At 35.2% G+C, this 13,704-nt stretch overlaps 1 protein-coding gene across 1 annotated transcript; it reads left to right on the top strand.

Annotated features, from left to right (window-relative positions):
* The first annotated feature begins 534 nt into the window (after window positions 1-534).
* LOC129084626 (natural killer cells antigen CD94-like) lies at window positions 535-9,039 on the top strand. The gene is made up of 8 exons (XM_054590825.1): window positions 535-625; window positions 1,820-1,971; window positions 2,262-2,403; window positions 5,228-5,324; window positions 5,479-5,525; window positions 7,020-7,171; window positions 7,987-8,093; window positions 8,919-9,039. The coding sequence occupies exons 1-8, from the start codon at window positions 535-537 to the stop codon at window positions 9,037-9,039; spliced, it is 909 nt and encodes a 302-aa protein (XP_054446800.1).
* Window positions 9,040-13,704: the final 4,665 nt, after the last annotated feature.

Raw genomic sequence — 13,704 nt, 5'->3', positions numbered from 1 at the left:
GGAAAATTATCTGCAGTTAATGACAAGAACAGCTCAATGTCTTTACAGCAGAAAGTGTGTGATACGCTCTCAAGTAGAGGATGAATTTTTTCAGATGTTTACTCACTGCCTATTATGACTTATGGTATTAATGAAGGGATATGTTGATATGAGTGTTACCTGAGTGTCACCCAATGCATTCTCTTTTCTCACAGCATGGCTTTTTTTTTTCCTAATCAGTAACATCAATCCTGCCCCTCTGACCTTTCCTTTTTATCTTTCACCATCCTCCACCACTATTTCACCATTAGCTCACTCTCCTTTCCCCTAGGTCAGGAAAGTTTTTTGTAGTCTTAGAAAAAAGAAAAGCTTTTTTCACACATTTCTTTTTCAAACATGCACCTTCGAGATCCCTGCATATTAGAGAAGCAAAAGTAGCTGTAATATTTATATATCAAATCTTGAGATTCATCAATGTGAAGGCAGCTAAGGTTTCAGCAGATCGAGGGGAACAGGCAAAGGGATGCCGGAACTTCAATGGAAATTTCCAGGGACATGAGAGCGGTGCAAGTGAAGATGTGTGCGAAGAGAGTGTACGATGTTTCTCGTGACCTATGTGAACAGAAGTTACCAATTCATCAAGAAGGTAACACAAAAGATTGGGTTGTTAAATCACAAGCATTCTCAGAGACTTTACTCAGTATCAGCCTTTACTAGTAATTTCAATGGCACAATACTTGTGAAGCACAGACAAAGCAGTGAGCTATCCAGGCCTGCAATGCAACTCCCTGGCTCCTTCCCACCTTAGGACACGCTGTGGTCCAGATGAACAGAATAACAAATGAGCTCTTTAATGGGAGGTTGTGACTGCATCACATACATTAATGATGGTGCTTTGGTCCCGATACATCTCTATGTTATAGTCAGATTGTTATATAGTTTATGTGACATTTTCCAGGAAGCTATATTCCATAAACCCATAGGTTCTCGCCCTATCTTTTGTTTTAGCCATGAATGGTTTGATATTCTAACACATCTTGTTAAAATATTCAAAGATAAGGATTTTGACAAGATAAGGATTTTGACAAGCGGAACCAATGTTTGTTAGCAGTTTTGTTATTAACATATTTACAAAAGAATTTGTTAGTCTAGAATCCTTCTTTTTTCTTTTTCAGAGAGCCTTCCCTCTCCCTTATGAGGGAAATAAGTTGCAGCCTAATGCCAGCAATTTTCTTTTCACTTAGGCAATGCATGTATTTTCAAAACAGTGAGATCAAAATAAACTTCTCACTTGGGGATGTTAGCATGTATACCAATACTATGTTTTGCAATATTTTAGTTAGAAATTGCTAGGCAGAGAAAAGATCTCACTGTTCATATTTTAAGGGGCCATTCTTTAGCTCCTTTTTTGTTCTGAATGATGTAGTTATTAGGGTTATTACTTGCTTTGAACAAAGGTCAGTGGTAAACTACTGTGGAGAAAAAGTGTGGTTTCCTCCAATGGCCCCCGGGGGAGAGGATTTCCTGCAAAGAGAGATGTATCTTCCAGGAGGATACCCAACTTCTCAAAAACAAATACGTAACTGAATCTGAACATTTCAGTGACATTGCAGTCTGGGTTCTATTTGCAACAGACCCTGAGTTTGGTTTTGAGTGAAAAGTTTATTTGGGTGTGCATGGAATAAATGTTGGAAAGAGTGTTAATACAGGAAAAGTCAGGCAGGACACCATAAAAGTTGTTCTCTGAATGTAGCTACTGGAAGAGGAGACTAGAAGGTAACACTGTTGAGTGATTCCGTGAAACAGTACAAACCCCGGTGTTCAGAACTGCTTTTTTAAGGGCTGAGGGTGCTCAACTACACCAAATTCGGAGACTCGTTGGTTGAAGCCCATCCCGGTGATAATTCCTCATTACTTCCGACGGCCGCACGTGAGATCAGAAGGGCTTTCAGCGGGTGTAGGAGAAAAACATCTGCAGGTGCAGAGTTTCAGGTACCGGTTGGCCAGCGTTCACAAAATATAATGAGGGATGTGGGTTGGGAAATGATAACCACTGGTTCAAGTGGGGATAAGTGGTAGGGATCCCGGTGCAAAAACAATTCGACTACCCATGTGTAAGACGGAACCAAAGAATCAACCAGAGCTGGCAGTGCAGAAAGAATTAAAGGGAGCATTTTTATATACATCTTTTGTGTGAGTGTGTAGGTGTGTGTGTGTGTTCAGCTGTTTTTGTGAGTTGAACCTGAGATTCTTGAATTGAACACATCTTTGATACATTTAAGTGGACTAAGATGAATAAAGAAGATGATGTTTTAGGTAAATCTCACGAAACATGGTTCTGGAAATTAGAGCAACTCCCAAATGAAGGTCATCCTGTGAATGTGGGAAATGTAGGAATAATACCTCCTAAATTTTCTGTCGCAAGTTTGTATAATCTCAAAACTAAATCTGAAAGCAAAATCTTAAACTTTTACTTCCTTAAGGTGATTTTTCATGAGGTGAAAAAAAGCAAAATTATGCAGTTTTTGCTAGTTCATCTTTGGTCAACATTAGAACAAAAAATGAATAGATTCCAAGTGGCCAAGGGTCATTGATGCCTCAGCTCTATCAGCATGGGTTTGCCTGAAGTCCAGATGAATGGATTTTTTGTTCACATTATCTGGTTACAATTTAAATTTCATCAGTTTTGGTGGTTCAGTTAAAGCATCTATGCACACTCTGCATACAAAGATAGAAAACTTTTAACTTCATGGACACTGAAAAATAAAATCGCATTCCTTGTTTTCTGTTTTTATTTTTCCTTTTTTTTGGTTGAAAAGACTCTTTAATAAAAAGATTCATTGGTAGTAATATTACAATGCTTAAAAATAAATCATACAATGAAGAAAAACTTATTTGAGAGTCTCCTTTATATGTGGGTAAATGGTAGATTATATTTCCATATACTTATTTAGTCAGAAATCAAGGTCCCTACTCTTAAGGATTTTATTCTGATTATCTATCTGTCCCACATTTGAATTCCTACTAATAAGATTATTCTTTTGAGAACAAAAAGAGTGTAAATTTAACTATCAATGTATTATCTAAATGAGATAACAGTAAAAATATAATAATTAATAAACTAGTAAAAATAAAGATAATACAGCGACTGATGGCATGTTCAAAGGACTTGCAAGGAATGGAACACTGGAGAGTACAGTGTTGGAAGCTTTTAAGTCTCACATGAATGAAATACCCTAGTGTGGGCAGAGACCACCAGAGGCAGTGTTAAATCACAGTTGTGCGTGTGTGCGTGCGTGTGAACGTGCAACAGAATAAGAAGTCAATCTCGTTCCATATTTTTGATATTTGCCTTCCATAGCTGAGTTAATGAGACAGGGATAAGAAGCATACAACAAGAGATAGAAATACCAACCACCCTATCCTAGAGAAAAGAAATCAAAATTACAAGACACAGACACAGAGGAATAAGCCTGATTTGAAATATAGTGCATGTGTGCTTTGGAGAAAGACAGACTGGGCCTCAAACTTAGTGACCTTGGCCAAGTATTTAGCTCTGCCTTAGTTTTTTCTTTAGAAAAATGCTTATTTTTAAATATCTTCATTTTAAAGCCATTTTCATAAATAAATGAGCTAATATATGCCAAGTGCTTTAATCTGTGAATAGCACAGGTAAGAGATAAATATTTCTCATCATTAAAGAAGAAAAATTCTGTGAGGAATTTCATTATAGTAAGTAAATTTAAGTTTGATTTGACCACCTTTTTCTTTATGTGCCAATAATTTTTAAGATGATTTTGATCTTCAAACATTAAAAAATACTTGTTTTTTATCTTACCTCTTGCTATGATAGTCAAAGTGTTTGCATTACACAAGTACAATTACACAAGTGAGTATTTCCTGTATTGTGGTTCCAGGGACATTTTCAAAGCTAGTGACTTACTACCTCTTATTCATACTATACGTCTGTGCCTCACCAATAGATGATTCAAGGACATCACTTCAGTATACACTCAACTCCGGGATTCCTAGCCTCCTGCTCAATTCTGTGATCTAACAACATTCTTCTTGAACAAGCGAACACCCTGATTTACCTGCATCAACGTTGGAACAACATTTCTCATGGCAGGTATGTGAGGTCCCAGTCATAAAATAAAAATAAAAATAACAAGGGAAAGTTCTAAATCCTTAGTGGGATCGGAATTTACCTGGTTAAATTATGGGCAACTTAATTCTAGCATAAAGAGAGAATGCCAAATATTAATGACACGATGCTTACAAGTGCTATTTAAAAATTTAACATTTATGTTTTGATATCCCAAACCCACCCAGATTAGCAGTTTGACACACTGGACTGTTTTAAATGACAACACTCTTTGGGAGGGTGCTAATGTTAATGTGGAATTTCTTAATGTTAAACTGTTTGGGGGAAATGACTATAAGCAAGAAAGTACGGTTATAAGAAAATGTAATGTGCTAGTATAAAAAACGGTTGTTTATATATCATAATTCAGTGTACTATGAAATGAATCTAAGTCTCCAAGGTATTGGTTGGGGAACCTCTCCTCACACTAGGTTCAGATGCACCTATGTCTTCTCATCCCTGTAAAACCTCTACAAATCCATGGGAACCTGATCTTTCTCAAAGCAGCAAATGCATTGAGATTAGCAGGAGGGCACACCCCAAGGAGTATTATTGTGACCATGATAGAATATGTTAAAGAATGGTCTGAGATAAATTTTCATTTGATTTCCAACTTGGGAACTGACTAGTTTTGATACCTTGAGAAAATAACATTATTAATAGCCTTAAATTTCCTCATCTGCCAAATGAGAATCAGACTGCCATCCTGTGATTTTTGTTCAGAAAATAAAAGCAATGTCTGTTATGTAGGCCCGTAAAACAGAACTTGGTGCCTGTTCATCTCTTCTCACTGCAGGTCTCTGTGCTCATTTGCCAAATTTAACAAAAAAATGTTAAATCCACCTTTATGAGACAGAGCTGGTAAAGAACAAAAGGTATGGATATTTTCTTGGAAGAATAGCATATCACATAAAAATTTGGGTACTGAATCGAGTTCTGACTGGCATGCCTTCATTTTCCATTGTTTCACTGGCAAGATGGTTGGGTTGTCAAGCCAAAGAAATTTTTTTGTATTTTCCCTCTCTGGTTTCTGCTTTTAACAAATTCAGCTCCTGTGTTTGTTATTTAACTCATCTCTCTCTCTCTCTCTCTCTTTCTCTACAGTGTGTCAGACCACTCCATGGAGGTTGATATCTGTGATCTTAGGAGTAACAGCCCTTGTGTTGATGGGTACTTTGGGAATTTTGTTAACATACAGTAAGTTTTTCTAGGCAAGTTTATATAAAGATCAAAACTGTGATGAAGCCATTCAATATGAAAGGTTTCATTTCACTAATGTGTAATATTGTGTTATTTCACAAACCTGTATCTAATTAAGTAAATTTATAATTATCTCTTGTAGAATTTCTTTTAAGTAATCAGACACCACCATCTCCAGCACCCACCACTGAACCCCAGGAACGTAAGTTTCACACTTTGGACAACCTTTGTGTTTGTAGAGGGTGAAATAGTTTTCCTATTTTTCTCATACATAAGCATAATGGAATATTACACATAGTAATACAAATTTACCTACTAATTTTAGAATAGTTTCATGTCATTGTTCTCTAATGTAAGAATTTTTAAATTACAATAAATGCACATCATTTATATATTTAATTATAAGGAAAATATTAACCTGAAATGACATGTTTTTCCTGTACAAGTGCTCATATTTAAGTAACAAATCAAAAATAAATTATAGTACATATCGTAGCTAATCCTAAGTACCAGATTTTGTTTCCTTGTAACATACTTTGATATCTCTTTACCTCTGCTTCTATTTCTTTCATGACTAAGAATATAGTGCAAAAATTTATCAAGTAAGGCCAATTCAAAGTCCAATTTTTTTAGTGTTTTTTCTCAAATGCTCTCCAAGTTGTCTCACCTTCTCCTGTGATTATATAGCAATTCATTTATATCTTGTTTGCATTTTTCCAGCTGTATTGAGATATAATTGGCATATAACATTGTGTAAGTTTAAGTGTACAGTATGTTGATCTGTTATACTCTATTTTAAGTATACTTATATTTTGACTATGTGATGAGTAGCTCGCTGCTCATCACCCCACACAACTTTTTTTGTTTTTATTTTATAGTGAAAACACTGGAATCTACTGTTTTAGCAACTTAAAAGTGTAGAGTACAGTATTGTTAACTATCAACTCAGTACTATGCAGTAGATTTTTCAGAATTTATTTATCTTCTAACTGGAGGGTTTTAACCTTTAGCCAACACCTCCCCGTTTGCCCTTACTTCCCAGCCCCTGTAACCACTATTATATGCTATGACTTCAGCACCATTCATTTAGCAAAGATTTGAGTACCTACGATGTATCATAACTTTCATCACTGAGGATAATAAATATTCAAGATGCAATCACTTTTTAAACTAAATGTTTGTATTTCAAGCTAATTGTTTTATTGAACTTCATTTAAAAAATAAGTAATCAAACATCAGAATTATCCCAATGGACCATATTCTTTCTGACTCGGGAAATAGGCTAAAATACCTTTCACCCTTAAATATCTCTTTCGTCTAAGCTACTTCAATTTACACAGCAACACTCAACTTTGTATTGCTTTCTCAATAGAAGTCCTTCTAACCATTCCCATCTTATACTCTGTTACACAATGTTTTAACATATTGAATTTCCATGTATATTTTCACAAAGTAGCATTATATGTAATTAATACATGATTAGAAATTATATAATCTTGACTTTACCTTCAGGAGATAATCCCCATGAAGAAAAAGTTCAAGTCTGATCTGGTCACATTATTGTCCCCGAGATGCAGTGTATTACTAGATTTTAAATGATAGTTTAAAAAAAAAGCCAATAATTTTTGAATGAATAAATAACATTGACTATATCAAATCTACAATGTTATCAATCATACTTTAATTTTTCTCTTAGGCTCTGTCTGCTGTTCTTGCCAAGAAAAGTGGATTGGATACAAATGCAACTGTTATTTCATTTCTAATGATGTTAAAACTTGGGCAAAGAGCAAGGAATTCTGTGTTTCTCAAAATTCTAGTCTACTTCAGTTGCACAATGGAGATGAATTGGCATGTATTTAATTTTGGTTTTCTATATTTTCTTTGACTTAAGAAAATATACCATTTAAGTAAACTGAATTCTTTGAATCAAATCTTTAGTCAGATAGTTACTGGCTGGTTGTATTTGAACTAATAACTTGCTAATTTCATAAGCCTTGAAACAATCACTGTAGAATCTACATAGAATTTCTCAAAAATTTATAATAAGTACAAAAATCCAGATAGATGCCATATAAAATACAAGAGACTTTTCAGAGAGAAATGAAGGGAGGTATAATGAGTCATTATTTTCACTCAAAGATACAAGTAAATAATTTTAAAATTTCTATTTCTATAATTGAATTTATAATTTCTTATGCAATTATATTGCTGTTGTCAACATAGTGGGATATTAGGTGACATAAACATGGATAATGTGATCATAATATTATCCATCTCTTAAGAAAAAGTGAAAAACTTCTCTAGCTGCCTGAAGAACCTGTGCTGAGAATAGGATGAGTAGGAATAGGAATACATGAAATGTATTCTTCAAAATGCTGCTGATTTGGGATCAGACTATCTTATGAAGAAAGTGTTCCAGGAAAACCATAACTCTTTTTACATCACTCATTCCTCAAGGAGTAAGATTTTTTTCCTCCATGAATTAATGGATCTGATAAATGAAAAATTTGGGGCATGTGACTGTACCTCCTACCTGGAGCTTAAAACTTATTTCAGTTTGAGAGATTTAAGGGTTGAATCTTATGCTGGGCACTGACTTTCTTGAAAGTACATTATTCCCAGAGTAGACTCAAATTAAGTTAATGTTTGTCTCTGTTTCCAAGCAGCGCTTTATGAGCATCAGTGAAAATTTTTACTGGGTTGGACTCTCTTACAGCAAAGAACATAATGGCTGGTTGTGGGAAAATGGCTCTGCTCTCATCAAAAATCAGTAAGTTTCTGAAAATATGGTCTTTTCAGTTCTTTATGAGTTTATTCTTAGGCCTGACTAGAGAATATAACTTATAAGAATACTGTAGCTATGATAGCTTATCTTTAGCATGTGAATACAGAAAAGAGAATAATACAAGTGAGTGACAATTTTAGCTCTATCTAAGACATCCATGTATATACTCAAATGATATAAAGTTAGTGTACTTGTGACCGTTGAAGAAGTTTTGACATATAGCGTGTGTATGTGTGTGTTTTGCCTTGGTCCAAGCACTTGGCTGTCTTGTACATGTGCAGAGATGCTCACACATGCAGATTCTGTCCAGGGAAAACAGGGTAGCCATTATCTCCTTTATTATAGTGGAGCCCAATTTCTCAGCATCCCTTCATACTTTAAATACGCTGGGCTCATATTTGTACACTAGTAATATTAAAATATCATTTTTATTCATTAACTTGGTATTTGCAGCATCATGCATGACAAATCTTATGCTCTGATTTCTTTTCCTAGACTAAATTAATCAATGCATCTTTAAACAAAATAGAAACAAAGTTTATCATTTATAAAAGCTAATAATTACAATGCAAAAATTTAAAAATTCATGACCTCAATGCCATTCACTATTGAGGTAATAACTGAGTTTTTGTGTTATTGTACTTGAAATCATGAAAATCAGGGCTATTGAAAGAAAAAATACAAAGACACAATATGTGAGCATGTCATTTGAATGCTTTAAAAACTTGTGTTATTTAATAAAAAAAAACACCATCCCTAAACATTCTCATTCCCTTTTCCTATATGATAAAATTTTATGTTTCATTACAGATTGTCATTCGCTAAACCTCCAGATACAGGCAACTGCATACTATATAGCCCAACCAAAAGTGTTTTGGATGAATCCTGCACAAATAAAAATTATTATATATGTAAACAACAGCTTCTTTAGGCTTTGTTTAGGGCAGAAGGGGTGGGAAATGACTAAAAAGGATAAGTTTACCTCTTATATTACTATTAAATATCTACTGGGATCTGTAAAATGTTTCATATTGTCTTATCACACAATATTGATATATTTGAAATCATGTATTTTACAACTGATAAAGTTTGTGCACTTATACCTGAAGTTGTAAAGCATTAAGGTAAAGAATTCATGAATATATTGATTTAATGCACATGTTCAATATTAAATAATATATTTTCATGCATATATTTTAAAAATTTTTCTGCAATAATTTAAATAAAACAATACATAATTAACGTCATTTCAGACATTTGTGTGGCATGCTAAATTGAGAATTCCCATCTTACTTTTATTTTTCTAGAAGTTGGTTTCTTCTGGATATCTATACATCTATATGTGTTAATTTAGAGCTTTCCTTATAGTTATCATCCAGCTCCACAGGAGAACAGATTTGTGTCTTCTCTTGTTGCTCCTAACTTTTGTAGAACAATCAGAATTCTTTGGCCAAATATATTGTTCTATTTATTGCTTTCACATTTTGTAAAGGATGCAAGCCTTGATCACATGAATTTACAGTATCTCTTTCTTTACTCCTCAGACCTTTCTTTCCTTATGCTTATCCATCAGTAAAAAAGTCACATGTGCATTGAAGATCTTAACTGCTAATCTATCCTAAAACTTTTCTTTTTTTTAAAGTTTGTCAAAACCAAACAATTCCATTTAAAACAGCATGAGAGAGAAGGAGAAGGAAAAACCCATTTTGTTGAAGGGTGTCTGAGTGTGTAAAGGAAGGGTGGAAACACAGTAAGTTCTGATGTCTTGATCTGAATGAAAGTTTCCCCAACCTCAATGATTTCAAAGGCCAATTTCTTTTGAAATTGTACAAACTGAACTTTCACATTCTTGTATGAAGATTGATTTAGAAAAAATGCACATGTTATATTACAAAAAAACAGGACAGAATAAAACATCTTTCAAATGTTTTATTTGAACTAAATGAAAATGTATTGTACTTTCTGGATACTTGAAATGTTTTGGTTTTTTGTTCATGTGATTTCAAAATAATACATTTAAAATGAAAGTGAAAAAACCATGTAGATAAGCTTATAATAAAAATTAATAGTTTTCAGTCCCAACTTTCCCTTTTCCCTGTCCTCCTCCAAAAAAGCAATTTCCTCTTTGTTTGTTTTTTTGTTTGTTTGTTTCCTGTTTAGAGTGTTTAATTTTTTTCCATAGTGAACCAAGGGTGATCTACTTTCACAAATTTTGCTCAGAATGAATGTACACTGTTTTTATTTAGCCACACCCAAATGTATGTTCAAATTATTACTTCTTACGGCATCATCCTATGAGGTGTCCAGGCCTTAGCTGCCTTTTTTTTTCTGAGAACTCTTGATCTTTTATTATAGTTGCAGGAGTAGTGAAGAAGCAGAAGATGCTAAGTATGGTGAATGATGTGTAATTTCAGAGAGCAATCTATGTTAAAAATTGTCTTTCCTAAGAGAAGAAAATTCCTGTTGCCTCCTAATTACAGCTCTGAGGTTTTTCAGCTCCCATGATACTTCGGAGTATTATGATGGAAAGATCTGGCTTGAACGGATGATACTAGTTTCCTTTTCAGTGTGTCTCTCTCACAGCATGGTCTCATATTAATCATACTCAAGCCATGTCCATCTGACCCATTTTATAGTTAATATTCTTCTCTCACTCTTACCTGCATTTTGCTTTTGTTCATTCTGAAGGTATCTCTGTAGTCTTGGGGTAGGAAAGACTTCTTTTACATAAAATTCTTTTTATCAGATATTTTTTCTTCCGACATGAAACTTCTGATATATTCTCTGGGTAAAGACACATTATTGTTCTTCTTTGGCTGTCTGTTGTTTGGCTATGAAATGAACTAATGCATGCTGAAGGATCTAGTGAAGTGTTGTTGAATAGAGAATTTAAGGGAGGAAGTAAGGAAATGTCAAAAAAATCCCACACAAAATGACAAAATAATATTGCCAAGAGTCAGTATATACTTCCTTAATTTTATTCTGTTTTTTGAATGCATGTAATGTGTACTATGTATTGGTACATATAAATTAAATAAATTTAGAAACTTAACACACATGCTTATTACCTCACAGTATCTCTGGATCGGGAACACTGCATGGCTTAGTTGTGTCCTTTGCTCAGGCTCTCACAAGGCTGGAACCAGGGTCTGGGACAGTCTGGATTCTAATCTGAAACTCAGACTCCTCTTTCAAGCCATTCAGCGTGTTTACAGAATTTAGATCCTTGTGGTTGTAGGATCGAAACCCTCAGCTCTCAGACACTGCCCCTCTCCACAAGCAGTCACACCAGAGCATCTTGTTTTTTCTGGAACAGAAGAACGTCTTTGACTTCAACTTTCTCTCTTCTCTGGAGCCTAAATGTTCATCTGATTTGGTATCTTAATTACCTCTAAATAATATCTTAATTACTATCCATAATAATATTTTTGAATGACTGACAATGCACTGATTTGGAATTCTTACTGTGTTTTCTCCATTGCCATTTAGCCCACTTGTACTCACCTCCCTCCTCACAATCATTACACTGTTGTTCAAGTAAATCAGACTTTTTAACTTTTTGCTTGGAATCTTTTTTTAAAATTATATTTTATTGATTATGCTATTACAGTTGCCCCAATGTTTCCCTTTTTCCCTCCCTCCACCCGGTACTCCCATTCCTCCAGGCAATTCCCCCACCATTGTTCATGTGTATGGGCCATGCATATAAGTTCTTTGGCTACTCCATTTCCTATACTGTATTTTACATCTGCTTGGCTATTCTGTAACTACCTATTTGTACTTCTTAATCCCCTCGCCTCTTCACCCATTCTCTGACTCCCAGCTCCCATCCGGCAACCATCAAAATGCTCTCTGTACCCACAAATCTATCTTTGTTCTTCTTGTTTGTTTAGTTAGTTCTTTAGATTCAATTGTTGATAGATATGTATTTAATGCCATTTTTTTTTATTCATAGTTTTGATCTTTTTTTTTAAATAAACGTCTTTTTAACATTTCATATATTAATGGTTTGGTGATGATGAACTCCTTTAGTATTTTTCTGGTCTGGGAAGCTCTTTATCTGCCCTTTGATTCTGAATGATATCTTTACTGGGTAGAGCAATATTGGCTATAGGTCCCTGCTTTTCATTACTTTGAATATTTCTTGCCAATCCCTTCTAGCCTACAAAGTTTCTTTTGAAAAATCATCTAACAGCTTTATGGGAACTCCCTGTAGGTAATTAACTGCTTTTCTCTTACTGCTTTTAAAATTCCTTCTTTATCTTTAAACTTTGCATTTTAATTATGATGTGTCTTCATGTGGGAATCTTTGAATCTATCTTGTTTGGGATCCTCTGTGCTTCCTGGACTTGCATGTCTATTTCTTTCAACAAATTAGGGAAGTTTTCTTTCATTATTTTTTCAAATAGATTTTCAATTTCTTGCTCTTTCTCTTCTCCTTCTGGGATACTTTACGACGCTAATGTTGGAATGCCTGAAGTTGTCCCAAAGGCTGCTTACACTATCCTCATTTTTTTATTCTTTTTTCTTCTTGTTCTGTTTGGTTGGTTTTTTTCCTCTCTTATGTTCCAAATCATTGATTTGATTCTCAACTTCATCCACTCTACTGCTGTTTCCCTGTAAATTGTCTTTTATTTCAATTAGTGTATCCATACAGGACCTTTATTATCCTGTTGAAGTCCTCACTAAGTTTTTTGAGCATCCTTATAACCAGTGTATTGAACTCTACGTCTGATATATTGCTTATTTCCACTTTGTTTAGTTCTGGTTCTGGAGTTTTGATCTGTTCTTTCATTGGGCCATATTTCTTTGTCTCCTCATTTTGACATTATCCCTGTGTTTGTTTCTATATATTTGGTAGAGTTGCTATGACTCTCTGTCTTGGTAGCCTCACCTAATGTAGTAGGTGTACCGTAGGGTTCAGTGGCAGCGCTTCCCTTATCACCCAGGCTGGGTACTCGAGGGGTGCTCTTTGTGTGGGTTGCATATACCCTCCTTGTGTAGTTGAGACTTGATTGCTGTTAGTAGGTGAATGAGAGGGATTTACCTAGGCCAGTTAGCCACAAGGGTTGGTTGTGACCACTGTCCACTGACCTCTGCCTTCTGTGGAGGATTAACTGTGCAGGGGCAGGGTGGTGGTGCTCCAAAGTGGACTATAGCTGACTGCTGGATTTCAGGCTCTGGGGTTTCCCAGGTGGTGCAAGCTACGGTCAGCCCAGACCTGTGTTCTGCGAGGGGCCACCCTGCATGAACTATAAAGCAGTCTCAGGAGGCTGCTAATTGTGCTGGGCTTGGAGATTCCCAAGTGAAGCCAAGCTATTTTTCTAGACTGGCTACTGCTAGACCCAGGCCTGGAGTCACTTAGCAAGGGGAACAGGGCCTTGGGGTTCACTGAAGCTGATTGTTGTTTGTTTGATAAGATTTATGAAGTTATGAAGCATGAGCCAAGACAAGCTATTCATAAGGAAAAGTCCCAATTAATAGTTTGGGTGGGCACATAAGTTGGGTGGCAAGGAGTCTCAGGGGATTTCCAGGTAGGGCAAACAGTGTTAGCTAGGTTGACGGAGTCTCAGATATGTCACCGGTCTGTTGGCTT

Source organism: Pteronotus mesoamericanus, unplaced genomic scaffold (genome assembly GCF_021234165.1).
Source record: "Pteronotus mesoamericanus isolate MK-2021 breed Mesoamerican mustached bat unplaced genomic scaffold, CSHL_Meso_final scaffold_21, whole genome shotgun sequence".
NCBI classification, from domain to species: domain Eukaryota; kingdom Metazoa; phylum Chordata; class Mammalia; order Chiroptera; family Mormoopidae; genus Pteronotus; species Pteronotus mesoamericanus.
The sequence above is the reverse complement of the archived record's forward strand: the minus strand, read 5'-3'. Positions and strand labels throughout refer to the sequence as shown.

What these genes read in the sequence shown, in the direction of transcription:
- LOC129084626 (XM_054590825.1), top strand. Translation starts at nt 535, where the DNA reads ATGAGAGCGGTGCAAGTGAAGATGTGTGCGAAGAGAGTGTACGATGTT. An exon ending in CACCACTGAACCCCAGGAAC is followed by an intron (nt 5,526 to 7,019) that starts GTAAGTTTCACA and finishes TTTTTCTCTTAG; the next exon opens with GCTCTGTCTGCTGTTCTTGC. An exon ending in TCTGCTCTCATCAAAAATCA is followed by an intron (nt 8,094 to 8,918) that starts GTAAGTTTCTGA and finishes GTTTCATTACAG; the next exon opens with ATTGTCATTCGCTAAACCTC.